Source organism: Plectropomus leopardus, chromosome 7 (assembly GCF_026936395.1).
Source record: "Plectropomus leopardus strain MGB_pleo_1.0 chromosome 7, ASM2693639v1, whole genome shotgun sequence".
NCBI classification, from domain to species: domain Eukaryota; kingdom Metazoa; phylum Chordata; class Actinopteri; order Perciformes; family Serranidae; genus Plectropomus; species Plectropomus leopardus.
In genome coordinates, this window is record NC_142182.1 from 12118795 (window position 1) to 12142464 (window position 23670).

General features: G+C 39.6%; 2 protein-coding genes across 4 annotated transcripts; one reads left to right on the forward strand and one right to left on the reverse strand.

Moving 5' to 3' along the window:
* Positions 1–1452: 1452 nt before the first annotated feature.
* Positions 1453–17999, forward strand: nr1h4 (nuclear receptor subfamily 1, group H, member 4). 3 transcript variants are annotated; one of them, XM_042495849.2, is made up of 10 exons: positions 1453–1654; positions 3148–3312; positions 6735–7112; positions 10100–10240; positions 12225–12367; positions 12482–12580; positions 12893–12992; positions 13099–13245; positions 17250–17363; positions 17469–17999. In XM_042495849.2, exons 2-10 carry the CDS (start codon positions 3216–3218, stop codon positions 17705–17707), a joined length of 1458 nt encoding a protein of 485 aa, XP_042351783.1. In that variant the 5' UTR covers positions 1453–1654; positions 3148–3215; the 3' UTR covers positions 17708–17999. The 3 variants fall into 3 exon arrangements, with proteins under 3 accessions (XP_042351783.1, XP_042351782.1, XP_087936086.1); XM_042495848.2 differs by having other exon boundaries at positions 1454–1654; positions 3145–3312; XM_088079960.1 differs by lacking the exons at positions 1453–1654; positions 3148–3312 and adding an exon at positions 4509–4692.
* A 1134-nt stretch (positions 18000–19133) lies between these two features.
* c1qtnf13 (C1q and TNF related 13) lies at positions 19134–23642 on the reverse strand. Its single transcript, XM_042495851.2, has 2 exons — positions 22525–23642; positions 19134–20200 (listed from the first exon to the last, which is right to left on the reverse strand). The coding sequence occupies exons 1-2, from the start codon at positions 22553–22555 to the stop codon at positions 19134–19136; spliced, it is 1098 nt and encodes a 365-aa protein (XP_042351785.1). The 5' UTR covers positions 22556–23642.
* Positions 23643–23670: the final 28 nt, after the last annotated feature.

The window sequence follows — 23670 nt, forward strand, 5'->3', positions numbered from 1 at the left end:
TTAGAGCCATGCTGATAACATGAATTTTTTAAAAAAAATTAACAGTTTTAAAAGATAGAAAGTGGCATAACACTTTTTTGCCTTTACAGTTCAGCTTTTTAAAATCTGTTTCATCCTTGCCAGTTGATTTTTTATGTTTAAATTGTTAATGTAAAGTCTTCGTATAGACACAGTACGAATTCTTGTCATCTTATGTAACTACTTGACAGAATATGCTGTTCTTAACACTGCCTGTTTATGTTAGTGAGCTCAAATTAGACATTTTTAAATATTCCAAAGACTGCTCTGTTTCCCATCACACTGAGGTAAACATCCTCTGTCTTATCTGTCTTTATCTGCCTGCTTCATTTTCACCAGGGAAGTTAATTACTGGACAGGATATTCCTCACTAGTGTCAGACTCGCTTCTGCAAAACTACTGCCGCCTGAAAAGATGACAGTACGAGGCTGCCCTTACATTGTGAAATATACACATACACGCAAATGTTTAACAACATGCATTTGTTAATGTATGAAAAGTCATTCACACATTGAAATACATTTTTCAAGACTTTTGTTGCTGGCCGTGCTCACTGAACATGTGGGTGATTATGTCATTTTCCAGGGTGTGTTTCTGTTATTTCAAGTGTACGTCACGCAAAATACTGTCTGGAATGAGTAACCAAACACTAAAGTGAAATGCAACACTCAGTATCTGTTCTAGTCCCCATCACACCACATGAAAAAAGGTATTCAAAATAGGTTTAAAAATGACCCTCATCAATACCTGACCTTTACCTGATGTACATGTGACTTATTAGTATGTTCAGCAGAGTTGTGTCCGTCCTTTTCTCGAGGCCACTGCCGCCAGCTCGTTCCTCACATGCTCTCAAACACAGACCAGATAGTCCACAAACAGTCGGCAGCCAATGGCAAAGGTTCTGTTTATTTCGGAGAGGCTGTCTGTTGACTCAGAAGGGCCTCTCTGGATGGAGCAACAACCCATCAATGATTAAACTATTGGATGTTTTTGGACAAATTAAGAATCAGAAAAGACAAGATTCCTTGTGTGTGTCCATCTTAAAAAAACAAAAAGACAACAGGACAAGTACACTGAGGTATGAAAGTACCAATATAAACAAATCTGGGGCAGACTGGTGTTGCACATTGTTGGGACAGAGTTCAAGGATGGAGGACAACAATTGCCACAGGCTCAATTTCTTACTGAAAACATAAAAAAATCAGTGTAGTTTAACTGTTGTAGTAAAAAGATGGCACGCTACGCTCAGTTTTTATTCAAAGATAAAATCACTGGACTGATAGCAGCAGACTTGCTGGATGTATGATCCATGTGTGATGTTTGTGTGGGTGGGATTACTGGTCTGTTGGAGAATTCATGAGGCAGCCTTGTCTTGGTGAGATAAAGAGGGGGTTTTTTGGGGGGTGGGGGGGATATGACATGGACAGGAATGGACAGTTTAATTAATAACCACCATCCTTTTCTGCCTGACCTCAACAGGTCACACATGCTCTCACTGGAGCCCAGACACAAGCAGCTTAATGTTCATTAGCAAATATTGATTGCGGTGCCGCTCACATCGAGGATATCAGAAACAAGGCTGAAAAAGAGGAAAGTTAGCGGGGCCAGGAATTTGGCATCAACTGATCAGGATAAGGTAAGAAATATGAGACTGAGTTAGAACATATTTCATGTTCACTGGTGAACAGGCGACTTCTTATGAGTCTGCAGCGTGCCACTGTGCCTGAGGTATGTTTGGCTGTTTTGTGTGGGTTGTTAGATTGGACTGGAGGTTTCTGAATCCTTGTGGGTTGCCCTTCGATCTCAGGGGAAATTACAGAGTTAATTAAAAAAAAATATGTGACAGCTGAAGTCTACAAAAGTAATGTTTCACATTATGTGACCATGGCCTTGTCACCAGAAAGGAAAAGTTTAAAGGTGGGTATTATTCACGAGATACTCTCAGTGTCGTTTACAGTTCAGGTTTTAACATATTGTTAAATGATCTGCTTACTAAGACTTAACTCTTGCATAAATGATGTTTAGTAAAATCACATAAAAGCGATAGTTCAACCAAAAATGAATGTTCTGTCAATGTTTATTCACCCTCATGCTGAAGGACTGTCGGGTGACGACTGAAGTAAATGGTGATCAGGATCCAAACATTAAAAAAATACACAATATAACTACAAAATGTCTCCATACTGCTCGTCAGAAGCAATCCCAGTGTCCTGAAGCCCTGATGTGCCTGGTAGTTTTGTCACGGGTGTCATCTTTTTAGCCTTGTTGCAGCCTGTAGCTCCTAGTGTTGGAGCCGCATTCACGTTTGCGCACTCGTGCGAGACCAATAAGAACTCACAGTATCTGTACGCCAGTGTTTACATGCTACCCAGAAGCCTCCCCTAACACACAGTAGTATTAAATCTGACAAAGGGACTTGTTGCTTGCTACTAACTTCAAAAGTCTCGCTCTGCATGTGGGGGAGGCTTTTGGGTAGCATGTAAACACTGGCATGCATATACTGCGAGCAGTCGTTGGTCCTGTGCGAGCATGCATACATGAACATGGCTCCTACAATAGGAGCTACAGGCTACAACAAGGCCACTGATGTTTTTCAAAACAACTTGGCACGTTGGGGCTTCAGGACACTTGGATTACTTTTGATGAGCAGTATGGAGACATTTTGTGGTTTTATTGTTTAAAGTTTAAATTCTAGTCGCCATTTGCTTCAAATGTTTGGGAGATTAGTGCAACGCCTTTTCCCTCTTGAAAATCCAGCAGTGTTTTGTGGACTATAAAACTTCACCCGACTTTCTATTGGCATGAAACTGTCCCTTTAAGAAAGATAACACTGATCTTGTGATACATCCTGTCAAGTAAGCCCTAATGACACAGTAATGTGTACTTATGACTCTCGCTCTACGAAGGTTGAAAGAAAAAACTCTTTCAGTGACTCGCTCTAACAAAGGCCTTGTTGTGGCCGGACATCTTCCACCTCCCTGCATGCAGCTACTGAACAGTGTGGGAGAGAAGACCTGTCAGGTGCACTGATGTTTAATTACATTGCAGGTTTCAGAGGATCCTGCAGACCTATAAGTGTATTCAGGAGATCTTCACCAAATTAAACTGTTTTTATGTTTGTTACAGAAGTAAACAGACAAATACATTGGACCAGTGCAAGCTTTGTTTTCTGCGTTGGTGCCTGACGACCCTCCTGAATGAATGAGTGGGTGGGCCCCGACATCAATGTGGTGGGACCTCTGCAAATCCCACCCAGCGATGAATTCCTCATCTCAGAGAGCTCCCACTTGTTTGGTAAGTTGTCAGAAACCAGCACACAGAATAACTAGAAGAGAAATTAAAGCCACACAGCGGTGCTTTCAACTTGTAAATGACCCTTGAAAGGGTAAAGCATTTCTGTTTTGTTTTTTAATTGAAAATTTTCAAAAAATTACAAACAAATATGACAACATTTAAATCACTTCTCCAGTGTCAGCAAAAGGTGCTGTCAAAGGGAATAGTACTTAAAAAAAAGTTAATAGATTAACAATTTTTTTATGTATGGCAACTTAAGTCTTTAGAAAAGAAAATCCATTTGCTCACTTAAAAGCTTATGTTTCAAAGTTGTAAATTATAGGACCCTTGATAGAAATGTAATCAAAAGTACGTTTCTTTTTCTTTCAAATGTCATGGAGTTCGGTGGGTTCGTTTATTGTCACAACAACCAATCAGCTAACCGCATTTATAGTCTGATAGCACAAGACACGCCTCCAACCTGTCCCATTGGGTTGTAACATTATAACATCACATGCTGCACTTGAGAGAGAGTGAAAACTAGAAAGCAAGCAAGCAAATAGGGAAGTGAAATAGAAAGCTGAAAATAATATCAGGTCAGGTCACTCTAACTGGTTGTAGTTCAAATGCAAACTCTGAACCAATGGAAAAGAGAAAAAGAGGCGACCAAAACTTAACATCACCAATTCCAGGACCCCATTTATGTAACATACAGTGTTAAATATGATTACATTTAGTTTAATATTATTTCATCTGAAGTGATTTTATCTTGTATGCCTTTTCTTTAAGTTGTTCATCTGAGCATATTTGGAATATGGTGGTTGGTTGGCGATGGAAAGAGATTTTCTGATAGAGCGTCATAAAAAAATTTATGTCAGCCACATTCCTAAATGAATGTAGATATTTAAAAACCAAAAGAACACACCCAATGAAACTATATCAAGCTCAGACTTTAAAGAAAATACAAAAATGCAGGCAGAAGACAATTACCCAGCAATTGCAAAACACCCATGGATGCAAATGTTCTTCAAGTTCACATTCGTGTTTTGCCGCTCACAAATTCCGGCAGCCCCACACAGTAGCAGTCAGCTTTGCCCAAATCTGGACTTCACACGCTAGCCAGCTACTTGAAATGATGTAAAGAAATGTGACTGTGTGGTTAATGAGTAGCCGTGGCAACCTTTGCTCCTCTTGGGATTTCTCAAGCAAACGCCAAGGAGTCCAGTACTCAATCTGCTGTTCTCTCCTTGCCATTAAAAGAAATAAATGGAAGATGGTTTGTTAGTTAAAGTCTAATCTACAAAACACAGCTGGACTGTCAGGATCAGAGAGTGAAATCTCTAATAGTTTGTGTGTTTGGTTGCACGGAGATGGCCATGGTCCAGATGAAGTCTTCAAGAGGTCAGTGTGACATGTATTTTACACGTGCTGCATTGGTGTTGAGTGTGTCAGTTTGCTTTAATGGCAGGTTTGATTTGAGGAATTATTCTTGTAGACTACACGTGATCTTTGAAACCATCACCCATGTGCTGTTTTCTGAGGGAATATCCTGTTTTGACAGTGCCACGCGAGTTCTGAAAATCAGTCACGATGAAACAAAACTTTAATCCTGTTAACTATTTCTGTATGAAATTCAAAAGTGGAAAAGAGGTTACATGTCATTCAAAAAGACACAGTGTGCTCCGCGCAAGTACATTGTTAATCATTTATGGGTTTATAATATGTGTTGTGTGGGTTATCGACTACTGCTGAGCCTGTTAGCTTCTGCAGGGAGGCATTAGAAAATAAAACTTTCTCGAGTGTTTTATCGTAAAAACTGAGGGTTTAATGACAGGGATTATCATGTTGCAAAGACTGTGAAGCCCCCCTGAGAAAAACAAATAAAAATTAAAATGGATTTCCTCTAGTATTTGACTGCATCTGACACTTCACCATTCTCCATATGATTAAAGCTCTACTAACATATTTTTTTCTATTGACAATGGGTCAAATGACTCCCTGTAATGGGAAAGGGGTCTCTCTCAGTGATGGTCCTACAGAATTTTCAGCAGGTTTTGCACTGCTCAGTTTTATGCTGCATTTAAGCATCTTTCAGCTGATTGTTTTGTTCTGGTGCACGATGTCACTGATTTGGCTCACTTGCTTCACTATTATTTCTGTCATTGCTAGATATAGCAAGCAGCTCTTTAAACAACAACAACTGTAAACTACCTGCCCAGCAGAAAAAGTGAATAGCTGGTGAATAGTTAGCTGCTAAAGAGCCAGAAATTTCCATCAGCCACTGATGGAGACCAAAAATAATTGAAAAATAATGGATATGTGGCTGTCATTTGTCAGGTGGCCAGACAAACACATGAACTTCTTGTGGTGATTATAGTGTATGTCAGTGTAAATGTTACCCTTAAAGGTCCAGTGTGTTGTATTTAGGGGCATCTATTGGCAGAGATGGTATTGTGGGAGTGTGGGAATGACGAGATGAAGAGACTGAGTCGAGACGAGTCTATTTACTCTCACTTCAAAACAGCAACAACACATGCCAAGACAAGCACCCGATCATCGGGCTCAAAGCTAGAACAGCGCTAACAACACTCCCCAAAACTTCATTTCCCAGAATCCCCTTCTGTCAACTCTGAACTCTGCTTCTTATAGGAGAAACAATCTCTGGTGAATGTCTCTATAATGTGGGTCGCCACAGTATATAATACTCACATCTATGTTTTCATTAGTTTATAATCAACTGAAAACTGATTTTGTTATCTTAGAATGAGCCGTTAATGTACATTCAAAGCAGTTCCTTATTCTGCCGCCATGTTGTAGTGCCATGTTTTCTACAGTAGCCCTGAGAGGACAAACCAAACACTGGCTCCAGACAGGACCATTTGCGTTTTCGTGTTTTCATGATCTCGCATCAGCCACTAAAATTTCCCAAATAGCTGAACTCTACATGCCACCAAATCCTACCACTCGACTTGTGGCCCAAAGAAATGTATTATTGCTGGTTTACTTATTGATGTCTTCCACAGATTTTTGAGCTCTAAAAGAAACTTTATATTGGGATCTTTAAGTATCTTACTCATACTGCCTTGACTTGACATTATTCCGAATGAGCATCCTTTGCTATTTGACTTCTTTCTGAGACACTGGCTTCATCCAAGTTATATTATGTTTGGTTCCACTTCAGCAGTGTGAAAATTCAGTCTTGGGCTTAAAATGTGTAGTTTTATCTTAACTGAAGGTCCATTTAAAAGCTTTTTTTAAAAAAAGAAAAAAAGCCTTTAACCACATCTTAGACTCTTCATCAGCAGATTGTGTTCTCTCACACAGAGATAACTTCAACCTCAAGATGCAACTAAAATCTAAGAAAAAAATAAGTGGACCTTGCAATGAGATTATGTTTGCTGTTTTTAAGCAGTTTTATAATCCCTCTCATACTTCTCTCTTAGATATTCTGGCAGATCAAGGCAGTCCTCTCCTGCAGGATCCGGACATCTTACCCTTCACCGGCTATCCCAGCATGCCGTATCCATCCATGGAGCCGACCATACCTTCCACACCATACTACTCCAGTCAGAACTACTACCCTCAGTACGATGGAGAAGAATGGTACTCTCACACGGGGATATATGAACTGAGGAAAGGACCCCTGGAAGTCGGCTATGATGCTGAGATGGAGGAGGTGTCCGCTGTTGTGCCTGTCGTGTGCAAGAGGACACGGCACATGTCGGGGCCCGGGCGGGCCAAAGGGGAGGAACTGTGTGTGGTGTGTGGAGACAAGGCCTCTGGATATCACTATAATGCTCTCACGTGTGAGGGATGTAAAGGTGAGGGGAGCTGACACACATATGCTGGAATTTAAATGCATTGCTTGCATTTGCTTGCAAAATGCAAAGTCTGAGTGTCTGGGTTTGTAATGTTTAAAGTACATGTGCGGGTACAGTTGAAGGCCGCAATAGTGGAGAATGGCATTTGACCCACATAGAAAAAATTATGTTATTGTCTTTAGCTGTTGATTTTAGGGGCCACGGATGACAGGGATATTTATATCTACAGTCTAAACAGCAGCTGGAAAAGAATATTCAATGCATGTGCCATTTATTTTCAATCATGGAGGCAGTACAAGTATTACATTTTCTTTTCCTGTACAATATCCAGCATAACTAGCATTTTTTTCCCCCTTCTCCCTTTCACAACCTTGCGGTCCGTGACACCACAACTGATGTCACAACTCAAAAAGCTACAGAAGAGAAAAGAAAAAAGAGGCCACAAAGAAAAAACATTAAGACCCCTTTAAGAATAAGAAAAAATGGAGAAAGAAAGAAAAAAAAAAAGAAATAAGGCTTGTCAAGGAGTTACACATTGTTATGTCGTGAAATAACTGGAGTAAACTGACTATGTAAAGAGGTACCAGCATACTTACATATCAGGTTAGGCAGTACAGATTAAGGATGCACGATAGTATCAGCATCAGCAGATACCGGCTCCAAAATCAAACAGCTGAGTCGCCCAACATCCTGATTTCTGCTGATATCAAAAAACTTTCTTTTTTTTTTTTATTGATGAAGTGAACATGCACAAAACATAAACCCCAAGCCAAAATACTTTTTTATTGTTCACAGTGAATGTCACATGCATATCACATACACTAAGTGTAAATTGTAATTAAAAGGAGAGCACTGGTCATGCTGTTTTTGATTATTAGGTCGGACTAAAGGGCAGATAAGTGACAATTCTTTGTCCGGAATATACTTCGGTGCTGCATCTGATTTCCTGTTTGTGTGCTGTTGATAAAAACAGATGAAGGGTTGTTGAATCATACCTTAGTTATTACCACCACTGCTGTACACTGTGGCATAATGCTGTTGATCACATATTTAATTACATGCCAGAGACAGACAGTAAATCCATGCTATCATAACAGTACATCAAGTTCAGACTTCTTGAGCTGAAGAAAAGACCGAGACTGAGAGAGCAAAGAATACATGAAGAAATATTACAGTAACTCCACAACACTTTTATGTGTGAAAATGATCTACTTGGTGACAGAGGTGTCACCAAGTGGCCTTTAGCTGCTCTTCCCCCGTGTCTTTATGACACTGTGAATTTGCAGTGATTCCTGCCAAACGGCGGGGTGAATAGATATGAGTGTAATTCCACACTGTGAGGTTGGACAATGCCAGGAGTGCAGCGGCTGGCCTCTCCTGCCATTTGACTGAGAATAGGCTCAGGTCTACCCGCTACTGCTGCCAGATTGGGTTCCCTCTCAGCTTTCTGCTGCACAAAGCAGGAGCAACCTGAGCTCAGTTACGCTAATGCATGTCATTCTGCTTAATGTTCTATGTCAGAATGTCTAATAACTGTTCCAAAGTTATTCTGTGTGCATGCGTGTGTGTGTGTGTGTGTGTGTGTGTGTGTGTGTGTGTGTGTGTGTGTTTTGCAGTGTCTGGCACATAGCCAGCTGGGTTCACAGGATTCTCTCTGTGACATTATTAGAACAGTGTGTAACCTTTCATTTATATCACTTTGTCAATAACCCTATCTGGTTACATAAAATGAAATTTACATTGAATACATCCTGAGTAAGGATGAAAGAAGGTCTGTTTTTTTTTTTACTTATGTAAAAACATAAGTACCACAATGATAGAAAAAAACTTTTGAAAGTCCAAAATTGGACTCAATTTTAGTAGGATTATCTACCAAATGTTTTTAAAGCAGCTAAAAAACTTTAATATTGAAGTCTGGCTTTGAAGAGAGCACAGATAACTTTTACTTTCAGTTCAGCTGTGAACAGTAAGGTTTTTAGTGAAAACACGTGTGTGCATACAAGTTGTGTGAGAGCTCACTGTTTTGCTTGCTGCCTTGCAGAACTTGCACTCTACCGAGTGCTTTCCATTTTTTGTTATTTTGTAGACGAATTCTCTGTGGTTAAAGTAGCCAAACTTGATTACAAATGAATTGGCATCTCTGCTCCCAAAAACAACCACACAGCTTCTCTTTGTGTCGTCTTCATTGATCTGCTCCCACATGAGTGAAAATGACTTACTTGATTGGCTGGATTTAAAGAAGGATGTTTTACATCCAATCACAGTAATTATGTTCACAAATATGTTCACAATCACAAATAAATCCGTTGTGGTCTTGACCAGTCGCGATTAGAAAATTCAGAGTCTGCCATGTCCGAGACCGAGACAAAGACGAGTCAAGATGTGTTTGATTCCGAGATGCGACAGAGACCCTCTAAAAGTGGTCTCAAGATCAGTCTTGAGCACTAGGGTGGACAGAGAAATATATGTTCATTTTGCCCCAATCCAGCACAAAGCCCATGTGTTTGATTGGCACAGACAGTTTGAGGTATGAAGAGTGGAAATGTTAAGCGCCAGTACGACACAAAGCACAGACATTTCGAATAGCAATGTCCTCAGAATACAGAGGCGAGAACCACAAAACTAGACTGTTTCTATGAATCAACAGACAAGTTATTTGTGAGATTTATGACACAGCAAGCAAGAGCTACTGAAGCCTCTCTCAGAGTGGCCAGGGTGCCAGGCAAAAACAAAAAAGTCCTTTTCTGGTGCAGAAGTAGTGTTCAAATGAGACAGTCGCGGCTGTGCCTGAGGGAAAGAAGAGACAGGAGATATCAGAGAAATTCAGTTTTAAGCAGGTTTAATAAAAGTCATTTGCTTATCACCAATCATTACAGACCTTTGGCCTTGAATAGAAGTCAGATTTGGGTCTTTGAATATTAAGTTTGAGAATCTTCTGTTCTTCCTTCTGTTTCTCTCTCATGATAATACCTCCTTATGTCAACCAGGTTTCTTCAGACGGAGCATAACCAAGAACGCTGTGTACAAATGCAAGAGTGGTGGAAACTGTGAGATGGACATGTACATGCGCAGGAAATGCCAGGAGTGTCGGCTACGAAAGTGCAAGGAGATGGGCATGCTGGCTGAATGTGAGTATCAATGATCGTTAAGAGACAATGAAACAATCGTTAATCAATGCGACAAAATATTTAAGAATCGTGTTTGTTTCTGCCGACTCTCATGCATCAGTTTAAACTGACTGTCCACATGTACACACTGTCTATTTAGGTGAGTCAAGAGAGGCTGTTGAAGGCTTTCTCATTTTCCATTCAGGGATGGCCTGCTGAGTTTTACTGCAGGACTGAATGTCACATAACACACAAAAGAGCACTCCAGCTTTTGGTACTGTTACAGGAATAGAGTCAAATAAACAGACACTTTAAGATCCATTTAGGAATAATTAACGCCTTCAAAGTGGCTGCTGTCATTTAAAGGAATTTGCTATGAAGCGTTTCTATTTGGGATTGTAGTCTTCTGTGTTTTACCTCAATATAAAGACAGAACTTGTAAATGTGAACATGTACTTTCTGAGTCTCTGGAGGATGATTAGTTATTGGGTACATACGAGCTGTCAGTTGCAAAGAACAAGAGGACGGAGAGGACTCCTGTTGCTCATAAATAGTGCAGGGAAGTTGTGATGAATATTGCAGGGTGGCAGGCTTTCATGACTCTACCCGCTGGAGCAATAAGAGCTCCACAAATTAGACTCTTTTGGTCATATAGTGTGAAAAGACAGATGGTATTTACAGGAGAGATGGATTTCACTCTCCTCCCAAATCTTCCTTACACATAGAAACTATTTTTTTGAAACTGAACTTACAAAGTGGGATGAAAACAAGCAAGCATGGGTAGATCATAAGACATTAGGCCCCTGGACATGGACATACAAAAGGTCCCAAAACCTCTCCTACCAGGAGCAAGACACACAGGCTTTGTGGTGGTTTTTGCTGGAGGCATTATGTTTTTAGGCTGTATGTCCAATTGTGATTTGATTCCGGTGGTTCAAGGTCAAGGTCACTGTGACCTTACAGTCATCTAATTCTTGTGAAAAGGATATCTCAAGAACACCTTGAGGGAATTTATTCAAATTTGACACATTCACTTGGACTTGTTGATGACCTGATTAGAATTTGGTGGTCAAAGGTCAAGGTCACTGTGACTTTGCATCCGTCTCATTGTCGTGGACGCAATATCTGAAGATGGCCTTGATGGAGTTTACTCAATATTGGCACAAACGTTTGAGCAGACTGAAGAATTAATTGATTAGAATTTGTTGGTCGAAGGTCATGGGTCAAGGTCACGGTGACCTCATACAACAAGTTTTTAGCTCAAGAACCACCTTGAAACTGTGCTGATTGTATAGATCTTCTGTGTGTGAAGCATCCATGTTTTCACGGACATGAAAGTAAATTAAAACTGCAACTTGACTGGTGCGCTGAAGCATACAACCACAGGGTGGTATATCGTATTTTTTGTGTCTTTCATTAGTCGTCATGCAACATTTGTGTGTTTTGTGTCTATATTTGTAGTTATTCTGAACCTCTGCAGTTCCTTTGAATCATTTTGTGGTCTTTTTGCATCTCCTTGTGGTAACTTTGAGTCTCTTACTTCTTGGTAATTTAAGTGACATTTTGCAAATAAGGCTAGACCTGTCATTTAGAGCCCCTGGGCCTGTGCCCAGGGGCTCTAAATGACAGGTCTAGCAGGTCTAGCATTAGAATATTTTCCCTTAGTGGAGAATGTGGGCAGTGCTATACAGCAAAAGTAAAAAAGCCATCTATAGAAAACAGTAAAATTTAATGAAGCAAGGCTATAAATTAATACAGACCCAATTATGCAATAATTTAAATGTAGGATGTGATTCATGGATAAATGACATGTATGTACTACATAACATTGCATATGATGTTAAATTATTACAGCAGAACACCACAGATACTCATTTCACAGTAGAATGGTTTCTAATGTTAATATGACCTTATTATAAATGAAAATGAACATTTGCAAATGCTGTTGATTAAAGAGCTGTGAGGTATTTAACACACATAGTGAAGCCTTCATCACCGCTGGCAGGCCTGCTGACAGAGATCCAGTGTAAGTCTAAAAGGCTGCGGAAGAACACCAAAGCCTCCCCGGGAGAGTCGACTGGAGATGAGACGGAGGGGGCGGACAACGCAGACAACAAACAGGTCACCTCAACCACCAAACTGTCAAAGGTAATCACAATCTCTGCAACAACATAAGTTTTTTTCTATGATCTCTGACTCTGTCATATGAACTGTGACAAAAAATGTGTCACTATTAAATGATGGGTTCTGTTGTCTGTTCAGGAAAAAGTGGAACTCACCAAAGAGCAGCGGGCGCTCGTGAAAGCCATTGTAGATGCTTACAACAGACATCAAATTCCTCAAGACGTCACCAAAAAGCTGGTATATTAACATCAAAATCACGTCAAACTTTACTTCTTTTTTTTACTTTTCTCTATTTGAATAATTGACAATAAAGAATCCCACAGATGAATTCCTGAAAATTGGCAACACTGAGTGCAGCTCATATGCAGCTAAAACAAAAAACATGCCACGCTCGTTTCATTCGGCTGACATCATCTAAATTTCAGAAACTGAAGTTCACATGATGATGTTTAGACTGTTGACATGATGAAGTTGCCTGCTGGTAGAGTTTATGCAGATTGGTTGATCTGATCCTTTTATTGTTGTTTACTCTTGTTGGTTCCCCACCAGCTACAGGACCAGTACAGCGCAGAGGAAAACTTCCTCCTATTGACAGAAATGGCAACAAGTCAAGTTCAAGTTCTGGTGGAGTTTACAAAAAATATTCCAGGTATTGTTTCCCTGTTTGCAAATCTTATAGAATATATAGACTGTTATAATAGGGTCATGGATGACAACATGCCGGATGTAACGAGTTCTTTGATTCCCGCCTGCAGGCTTTCTCTCTCTGGACCGTGAGGATCAGATCGCTCTGCTGAAGGGTTCGGCTGTGGAGGCCATGTTTCTGCGCTCAGCTCAGGTTTTGAGCAAAAAGATGCCAAATGGACACACAGAAGTTTTGGAAGAGCGGATACGCAAGAGTGGTGAGTCAACTGAGGTGATACCGTAGAAATGAGTAGACAGGACATTCAGCTGCTTGCCATGGGTCGTTGACTACAACAAAAGAAAATGTTGATTGTTGTTATTGTGATATCACTTGTCAATCGGGTCGTAACGTGTCTTACTCTCAGTTGTTTAGGAACTTAGCTTTGGGCTATTCTTTTTTCTTTTTCTGTAAACCGAAAAGTACATCAGTCCATAGCTTAACTGCCTTGTTAACTCATCATAAAACACACCTCATTCAAACGCAACAGAAAGAAAAAAAACCTCACTAAATTCTTCTTATTTAGTCTTTTTACTAATCTAGTTAATCAGTCCACTGTTCCAACAATCACCAGTTCTGGTTTGGTTGAAATAAATCCTTAATTCACCGAGATACCGGGAATATGCTACACGCTGTCTCTCTCCGCTGTCTCTCAGCTGTCAGCTGAGCAGTGAGTCACTCATCCCTCGAAGCAGCATAGACAGTTAATAAGGATTGACAACATGACAGCTCCCCCAAAGTGTAACTTTTCAGCTTGGATCGCCCCCTGGTGTCTGACTGCAGTATTGGTCATAGAGCCCGCCCCTCCATGTTAGTGGACGGGACATAGGCCAAAATAGAAACTCAAAGTACACGCCACTAAATTTTTCCCAAAGATGGTTTCTGTCACTGGAGGTAGTTCTCATCACCCTGATGTCTGTTCAAATGTTTGTTTTTACAATAAGTTCCATTTAATGAGATTAAATTATACAAAGGGGGGATTTTCCGCCATGATTGACATCTGTAACAGCCAATCTGTGCACTCACATTCAATGAAGCAGCTCACGATTGGTTGAATGGATATTTTGTTTGTCACTTCCCCACCGCGGATATCGCTTCTGACTCTGACTGTCAATGACATCAATCTCACAAGATGGCAGTGCCTGTATCTCAAATATTTTAACCTCATATCAGAAGAGCGGGGGTTAGTGGGGGCGTGTCTTCCATCTTTATATTCTGTCTATGGGAAGCAGGCACAGTAGATCAAGTTTCAACAATCTTGCAATTAATGGCAAAAGAAACAGGGAAATAAAAGTTACAGTGATAGTTTAAATTATAGGACTGAAAATATACAACTCTGTTGGAAAACCTCACCTCAGTTTATACAGAAGTTAGCCCATTTCAACAGCAGCAACCACATAAAAATGGCTGTTGCCTTGACCATCCTGCTACGTTGATTTGATTAGGAACGTTATTCTACTCTTATTCTCTTTCTATGAATGATCCATAAAAATGTACAGCACTGTCTAATACAACATACTGTACTTTTGGTACTTGAGCTTAAACAGCTCCATCAAAATTCAGATGGTTCAACGTGAATCGTTGTGATTTTAGCAGAAACGACGGCCTTTTAAACTTTCATCACCTTAAATGATTTGTGTAATTTTTGAGTGTGGAACTAGAATAACTTAACTCCTAATTCATGACCTTCAGGAGTCTTTGGTGCACTGCTCTACCAGCCGGCTGCACATGCAGTATCGTGAAATTTCCCCTTGCAGCCAAGCAGTCAGGTCCAGTCAGATCCCCCTTTAATAATTGATCCGCCTGATCTGAGAGATGCAGCTGGGAGATGTGTGCTGACCTGTTGATCTCTGACTGGGTGTAGGTTACACATGCACACACACCCTCAGTGGGTACAGTTTCACTCAGTTTAGGCGTGTGTGTGTGCATGCTGATAGGTAAAGGGGTTCATTCAAAGAACAGGTCTTCGGCGTTTCATTTCTTAAAACCCATAGAAGTTATTTCTGAGGTTAAAAGGTTTTTCTCACATATCTTATTTGCAGCCTCTTTATTTACACATACAGTATGTCCCAGATCAAATGGTTCACTGCTTGGTGGTTTTAAGGAATCATTTATATGTATGCGAGGTGTCATTATGTCAGCCAGGTTGGACAGTTAGACAGACAGTGATGGCAGGAGTGTGTGTGTGAGTCACTGGGTCCCTCAGCGCAGCGCTGGTGTGAATGCTGGGGATAAGAGACATTCACACTAAAGGCCAGTCTGGGAGAATAAGGGAGCAAAGCTGTCTGAAGAGACCATTGTTTCTTATCAAAACATCAAGAGTGCTTTTGTCCACTTCTCTCCCTCTGAGCCCCGCTGGCATTTCTGAACGCTTGATGATGTGTCCAAGCAGACAGACAGCCTCTGCTAGTTTGAAGAGCGGCAAAGTGGGGACAGTTGCCAGTATGCCAGAGAAAACTGAATGCAAAAAAAAAGAAAATTATATAGAAAGCAGTTTGTAATAGTCACCCTTATTATTGAATTGTAATCTTAAGAGGAAAAGCAGAGTTGTTTATATTTTTTAGATTTTGCGAAAGGGATCCCTGTTTAGGCACAAATGAAGCAAATCCTCATCCTCCTGCTTGCTACTACTGTAGTTTACTTTGTGCAAATTATCTGACCAGGAAATTATATCCTCCTGAGACCCAGTAGATTTTTTTTCATTATTTTGATTTTTGTTTTTACATAATTAAGTAAGTAAGAAACAAATGACTTTTTTCCCCCTCATAAATGTTTTAGAACATGATCCTTGTAGTAGACATCAGGTCAGTCTTTTCTAAAAAATACATGTACATTTAATACAGTAACCTGCAGCATATTTACAGTATAAAATTAAATTCATCTTCAAGAAATATAACATTAAAGGTATTGCGCATGCCTTTGTGTGTATGCGAATGAAAAATAATCTCTGTTTACCCTTCCTTAAATGTGTCAAATAGCTAAGATCTAAGAATCATAGTTTACAAGTTACCTTAATGGGTCCTGGGTGTCAATAATGTCTTCCTCGGGCTTCTCCTCAGCTTGCCCTTTTTTTTTTTCTTTTTCCTGAAGCAAGTCCCACTGTCCCCCACAAAGGACATGGGTTAAAATGTGTATTTCGAAAGGCTTAAAATTAATGAACATGTCTAAAATAATATTTTTAAGAGAACATCCATATGAAGAACAAAAACATTAAATCTTTGTAAATGTAATTTGTCTCCCAGAGAGGACAAATAAAAATTCGCAGGCCTCTGGATGATGCCATTTATACCAAGTTAAGACTGCTGACTTTTTATATTTCCCCATTTTTAAAATGCCTTTGTTGTATCTCGCTTGAACTACGCTATACTGTCCCTACGACTTCCGGTGGCACTGCTCAGTTTTGTTAAATGTTGCTTTTGTTAAAAGAATGCAAAGTACAGACAAAAATCTGTTTACATTTCTAACTTTGAGCATAAAAGAGCCTTCACCCTTATCCAACGCCTCATTTTATATTTATGATTTCCTCCTCCTGTCTCTTTTCCTTCTCCAGTTTCGTTTGAGTGATTAGAGTACAAAAATGGTCAGACATTTTCGCTGTTTGTAAGAAACACAACAGATTATGTAAGTTTGAGTTTACTTTCCTTATGACCGGCTAGGCGAGGAATTATACAGAGTAGGGCAGACTGTTGATTGAATGTCCTGGCTCAAAGTGCAGACTGTTATGTAAGACGAGCTTTGCCTGCTCTTCCTTCTGTAATGGAAGAGCAGGAAATGTTCTGTACATGCATTTTACCAGATAATACTTGTTATTTGCAGTCTTTTGCCTGTGTAAACTGTTGTCTGTCCTGTACCACTTTTGACACCAAATTTGCACCATCATTCTTCAGATTTGATAACAATAGTGCTATAGAAACCAACATCATCTGCATACAGAAACAGATCACTTTGTATTACTATAAAAAGCAAACATTTGAGAAAATTATAAAGATATTTGATATTTAGAATGAAAACTCAGAACCTCATAATTGATAACAACAAAAGTTACCCTTGAAATTGACAAATTTGCTTCTGCTGTTTTTCTGTTGTATGTAACATCAGTAGTTATTTATCTTTTTCACTGATCAGAGATCTGTGTGTGACTTAACCTTATCAAAAAGTTAAGGAGAGCTTGATTGTGTCCATTCACCAAACATGTTTTTTAAAATTACTTTCTTTTTTCTTCAGGAATATCAGAAGAGTTCATGACACCAATGTTTAACTTTTACAAAAGCATTGGTGAACTCCACATGGTGCAAGAGGAACAGGCTCTCCTCACCTCCATTACTATCCTCACACCAGGTGAGCTGCATCAAAAGCTGTCACTGATCCACAAGTATTTTGTGATGTCACTGTGGAAGAAGTGTTTTTCGATAGTCAAAAAAACTCATGTGCCTTCCTCTCCAGATCGGCCTTACGTGAAGGATCATCAGGCTGTTGAGAGACTTCAGGAGACCATGCTGGACGTGCTGAGGAAGCTGTGTGTCCTGCAGCACCCACAGGAGCCGCAGTACTTTGCTCGTCTTCTTGGCCGTCTGACAGAGCTGAGAACACTCAGCCACCACCACGCGGAGATGCTCACGTCCTGGAGGATGAACGACCACAAATTTACACCGCTACTCTGTGAGATCTGGGATGTGCAGTGACACACCAAGAAAAGTGAGTAAAGCCATAAAAAAGGGATGATAACACGAACAATTCATATTGCAAGACAGTCACATCTGACTACAGTTCATATTTATACCGGATGATGTGAGAATGTGCAATGAAATCCCTGCACCACCTGTTGATGGCATCAGTCACGACTCAGTGCACAGTTCAGAGTATTGTTTGTGTTTATTCTTCTCATGTATTTTTTATGACTCACAACATCATCATGTCCAGCTACTGTGTGATTCAGTCATATCAGACTTGCCTTGTTATTGAGATGTTGTGACAGGATTTGGCAAACTCCCTCTTACTGTTTACATCATGTAAAACATTTTGAAGTCCCAATATGATTAGATAGACAAGTACAAACACTGAAACTTATTCAAAGCAAGGGCGCTAATGAGAAGTCGAAGTTGAGATTGCATTTAGGTTAATAATGGCTTAGTTTATTTTTTATTCATAAAACTCACTGTACATGTACTTTCTGTAAATATGCAAAAGTTGTATGTTCTGCCTCAATAAATAACCAGATTAACATTTATGTTTTAACATTCTTGAGCTTAGCACCAGGGTGCAAACAGGGGGAGCTAAAGGAGCTTGTCTCCTCTTAATAAGACATGAGCTCCCTTTAAAACATGATTTGTGACATTTTTGGGAGGTTTCTAAAGTGTTGACAATATGGTAAATGGCCAGAAAAAGGCCATGTCAGTGCAGACTACATAAATGCAAGTGCTGGTGAATTTGCACCGAACGCAACAGATTGCATCATGTTAGCATTAGACTTGGGAGAAACAAGACGATTTGAATTCACTGAGGCATATGACTTTATTTAGTTTGTCCTGAAATGCACATAAAACATAAAAAAGACAGATATATATCTACAATATAAAAGTTACATAATATGACTATAATCTCTCACATGACCATGATGTATCTCTAAATCTAATTTTTACAGTCGGTAGATTTTGATAAACTATACATCATTTACATAATATTCCTTGCCATGCAATAATACTGTTTACATGTAAAAAAAAAAAAGAAAAAAGCTTTTTAAAACATCTAAGTACAAATAATTTTTAAAACTAAGTATACCTCTGAACAAAATACCAATTGTACTGCTTAATTAACAAGTTGTTAAATAAACACATTTTAGTGATGTCTTACAGCTAATTGCACTTTAATGACAGAAATAGGCACATTGCATGCTGGTTAGTGTCCATAATTATATCATAGCACCATCTTGTGGAGTAATTTGGGAGCAAATATCCCTGGAGTTTCATTATTCACTATAAAGAAAACAAAGAGCAAAGCAGCAAAGAAGTTACACTATACTCGCCACAGATTTATTGTTTTTCTGCTCCATCGACATACAAATGAGATACAGATTTTCTACAAAAACATCAGATTAAAGGGTTAATACATTTACAGGTGAGTTCTGTCCTGGGTGGTGGGAGGTGACAGTGTTTCTGCTTCATGATAAACCAGGAAACCAGAAAAGGTGGTGTACCTTCCCTGGTTGCTGTAGACAGCATAACGCTCATCCTGCTGACTGTACAGCCACACGCTGTCGCCGCGGCGCAGAGACAGCAGCAAGCTCTGACTTTGCATCTCCCTCCTCTTCGACGTGTCCTCATCGAACACCATCGCCTGCACTTCGCCTTTCCCGGTCATCAGCTTCACAGAAACAGCCTTACGAGGGTGTTTCCCCACAGTGAAGGCGAAGAAGTAAGCTCCCGGGATGTGGCAGGTGAACAGGCCTGAGGTTTTGTTGAAATGTCCTCCGATGTTGACGTATTCCACGTCAAATGTCAGAGGCGGCTTGTCCTGCTGCCTGATACTCTGACCTATGAGTGTGGAGGTCCGCGCCACTGAGAAGGCAGACCGCGGCTGTTCTGCTGTCTGACCTCTGGGGTCAGCCTGAGGGGGGCAGTTTGGGTAGGACAAGCCTGATGGGGACAGGTGGTTGCTGATGTAGCCAGTCGGGGTGATGTCAGGATAGACGAGGTAACCGGAGAAGGTGATGTAAGGGCCGGCATTGCTGTACAAAGCATACTGAGGACTCTGCTGTAAAAGCAGCCACACTGTGTCCATTTCCTTTAAAGTGATCATTACACTTTGGCTTTGAACTTTCCTCCCTTTCTTGCGGTAGTCATCATACGCTATGGCCTGCACCTCCTCTCCGTTTTTCACCAGTAACACAGAAAGCATTTTCTTTGGGAATTTCCCCACAGAGAAAGAGAAGTAGTAAGCCCCGGGGATACGGCAGCGGAAGTGACCGGTGTCTGGATTAAAATCCTGTCCGATGTTGACCATGAGCCTGTTGAAGGTCACAGCCTTCTGCTTGCCTCCCACGACACTGTTGGTTTGTGTGGCAGAGAAAGCAGAGCGGAGACCTGCTGCTACTGGAGGAGCGTGAAGGGGTGAAGCTGGTCCAGAGCAGGAAATCATGATGAGTACAAAAGCCAGGCAGCAGTGTGTGCTCCACTGAGCTAAGAACAAAAAAGAAAATCAAAGACATTACATGTATTAACATTTATTAACTTTATTACCTTTGAGCTTGAGTTTCACGCATCTGCTTATACAGTCTTCCCTGGACCTTTCTGATTCTTTTTTTTTTTTTTTCTTCCTATGTTTTTATCATCACGTCATACGACTCAAGTCCAAGTGGAGTCATGAGTCTCTAGTGTTTAAGTCCAAGTCGAATTGCAAGTGACCCGAGTCCAAGTCATGTGAATCGAGTCCATGTCTCCGCTTTCAAATGCATAAAAAAAATGGAAAACTTATTGTAATTATGTGTTATGTAGGCAATATCGGTGTCAAGTGTTTGTCTGTCATTAAAAAATAATCAAAGTATGTCATGACAATAAGTCATAAGAAGTCACAGTGTGTGCAATTTTCGTGTGCGGCCCTCTGGCTCCCTAAAATGGTGCTCAGTAATCAAACCTTGTGAACCCAGTTTTTTTTTAGAAAATGCTCTAGGAAGGTCTGTTCAGTTGTAATTTTCCCAAAGACCCCACAGGATGCAGGATATATAATATGACTGAAAATGGTCCTCTTCAATGTTAAATGGGTGATTAGTGCCCTGAAATATTTCAACACTTTTGGATTTGTTTAAAAATGACTCTTTAGTTGAATTGCTCACAACTCACATCATGTCAAGTCATATTAAACACTTCTCTAAGTTTGAGTCTTGTGTAACACACTAAACTTGGCAACAATTGTCGTGGTACTTTTAGTCGCCTTTCACATATATTTAAACCTTTGATCCTGAGCAAATTGGTATGATTTCTTACAAAAACATGGGGAAAAGGCAATGAGCAACTTGGAAAGAAATAGTCCATAAACTGCAAGAATTTAGAAGATTTATAATAAAAATAATTTTAAAGCTAGGGAAAATGTATATTTGTTACAAAATTCTTATAATTTTAAAGCACTTTCTTTATGGGTCATTTCCATGTTTGTTTTAATTTGATTGTACTATATTCCAGTTTCTTGCAAATTTTCAGGTCATTTAAGTTGCTCACTGCCTTATGCCCAGGTTTTTGAAAGAAATCAACCCCATTTGCTCAGGTTACAAAGTGTTAAATTCAGATTGCCTCTATAAAAAAGTACTCCAAGTTTATAAGGAAGTCTGGCTAAGCCCTGTCGAGATCGATCTTGCCACTCTGTGGGAGCAGCAGCGCCTGTAATGTGGCTGATATTGTCTGTTCTCTCTGTGCACTGAGAGAAACGACTACATTAGGTGCTGGTTCATCTGTTCCTGTGTGTGTGGAACAATGGAAAACTTTGGAGGATTGGTGAGGTGGGGCAGGGCAAAATGCAGAAAGACACCACTTAGATAAGTTGCAGAGAATCAGTTGTTACATATTATATGAATGTTTTCATGAAAATTGTAGCTTTTAGAATATTTTTTAGGGACTTAAGTTGTTTCCATTCCTGAAGTACTGCCACTTCACCTTTACCTACACAGGAGAGCATGTTGTATTCACATTCAGACAGAAAATGACTTACCTATCTTACACAAAATTACATTTTATAATGTCGGCACAACATTTGTTATGATGGCACATTATGACTGGGGTATTTGGCCCATGAGTAGTGACCTGTGTGTTGCTGCTTTTGCTCAGGTTGACCATCTGTTAATATGTTGCCATTGGTATGGCAATGTTTGAATGTTGTGTTTTTTGTGTTTTATGTGACAAGTTGACAGTTAAACTGAATTTCCCTTTTGAGATAAATGAAGTTGTCTGAATCTGAATCTGCATACAAAAATACATCAATTTTTAATCCTTAAAGCTCAGACTGGTTTGACTAGTTTCCATGAGCACGACCAAATATGCGGTAACCTTGCACCTGTAAGGCAACAAACATGAGTAGTAATTATAGGCTCAGATTTTACACCTGGCTGTTTCCCCTTTGGCCTGTAATATATATATTTTACAAAACACTAATGATAGATATTCAACCCCAAACTGTGGTGGAAAAGCCACTGTCAGAAAATGAGTTTAAAAAAAAGCTTAACAGGAGTCAGATAGTCTCACTTTGAGGTTGAAATCAGCTTTTTTAAAATAACAATTTGACATTTCAAAACAACAACATACAGAGTAACAAAAACAGCAATAATGTCAATATGCAATGATTTAGATCAGAGAATCGCTTATAGACATGACAAAAAAAGAAGTGCACGCATACTGATAGAAAACTCCTGTCATGACAAATTTTTTAAAAAAAGAATACAGATCATACATACATTTCTATTTCTACACACAGATTTCATGATCAAAAGAGTAACTGGCAGAAATATCAAACCCACCTGTTTGACTATGTTGGGAGAGAAACTGCATGCTGGACTTCGTCCTCTTTGACAACTTTTCGAGTAAAGTTCCTCTTAGTTTGCTGCACAACTAATGCCCATGTCACAGGCCTGACCCCCAAAGGGACAAAGCGTCTGTCCATACAGACATGCCAGGAGGAGGAGCTCCAAGTCCCCTCCAATCTATAGCTCCCATTCAGCCTGCAGTGCAAAAAAAAGTGAAAATGCAGCTGTACCTTTAAACCTCATTGGCTCATAGAAGTGTTAAGTCTAATTCATGCTTTGTTTTGACTACAACAGATGGAGTAGTTGTGGGACACAAAGTTTGGCTTTTTAAGTTCAAAGAAATGTTTTGCATTTAAATACAGCGTATAATTTAGATAAACAGGTCCCAGAGAAGAACATGTTGAAAGTAAATGAACTTGCCAAACAATGTGCTGATATAAATATGATATTAATTTAAGCATCCAAGCCAATTAGGAGATTTACCTCTCATTTGCTGAGAAGCAGAAAAAAGGTTGGGATTGTACAGCATTGTACATATCTACTTTTTATTTTGCACATATTTGTGAATGTTGGGTGATGGGAGGGGGGCAAACTGGTTTTAGGATGTAAGAATGACTATGCCCTGATAATTTTATAGCTGCAGTTTTTCACAATTTTTTTTGTGACTAGGTGGGGTGGGGTATGGGGATAACAAAGTTTAAAAAAATTGTATCAAACTGATGTTTTGTGCTGTATTTAATCAAATTCTGTCATTAATATATTGGTTCCTCCTCCCTGCCTAGGGACTATGGGCGGAAAATAGCAGCTTTGCTAAAACCTACTACAATGCATCTGTCCCTGTCTGACTAAAATTACATTATATTATTTTACAATTAATATAGATATTACAGTATATTTTTAAATTAACAAGGAAGCTGTTAATCAAAATCCCAATGATATATGGAAAAGGGTGGGATTAAATAAGTGTTTTCTTCCTTTTCTTACTCCTTTTTTGAATGTGTGAACCAAGTCATCATGTGTTTTAGCATTTCTTTTGCTTAATGTTTTTCATTGTCTGTAAATAATACCCTTTTTGTCTGTCTGCTCGTTTTCTCTATTTCTTCACGTACGAAATAAATAAATAAATAAATAAAACAATAA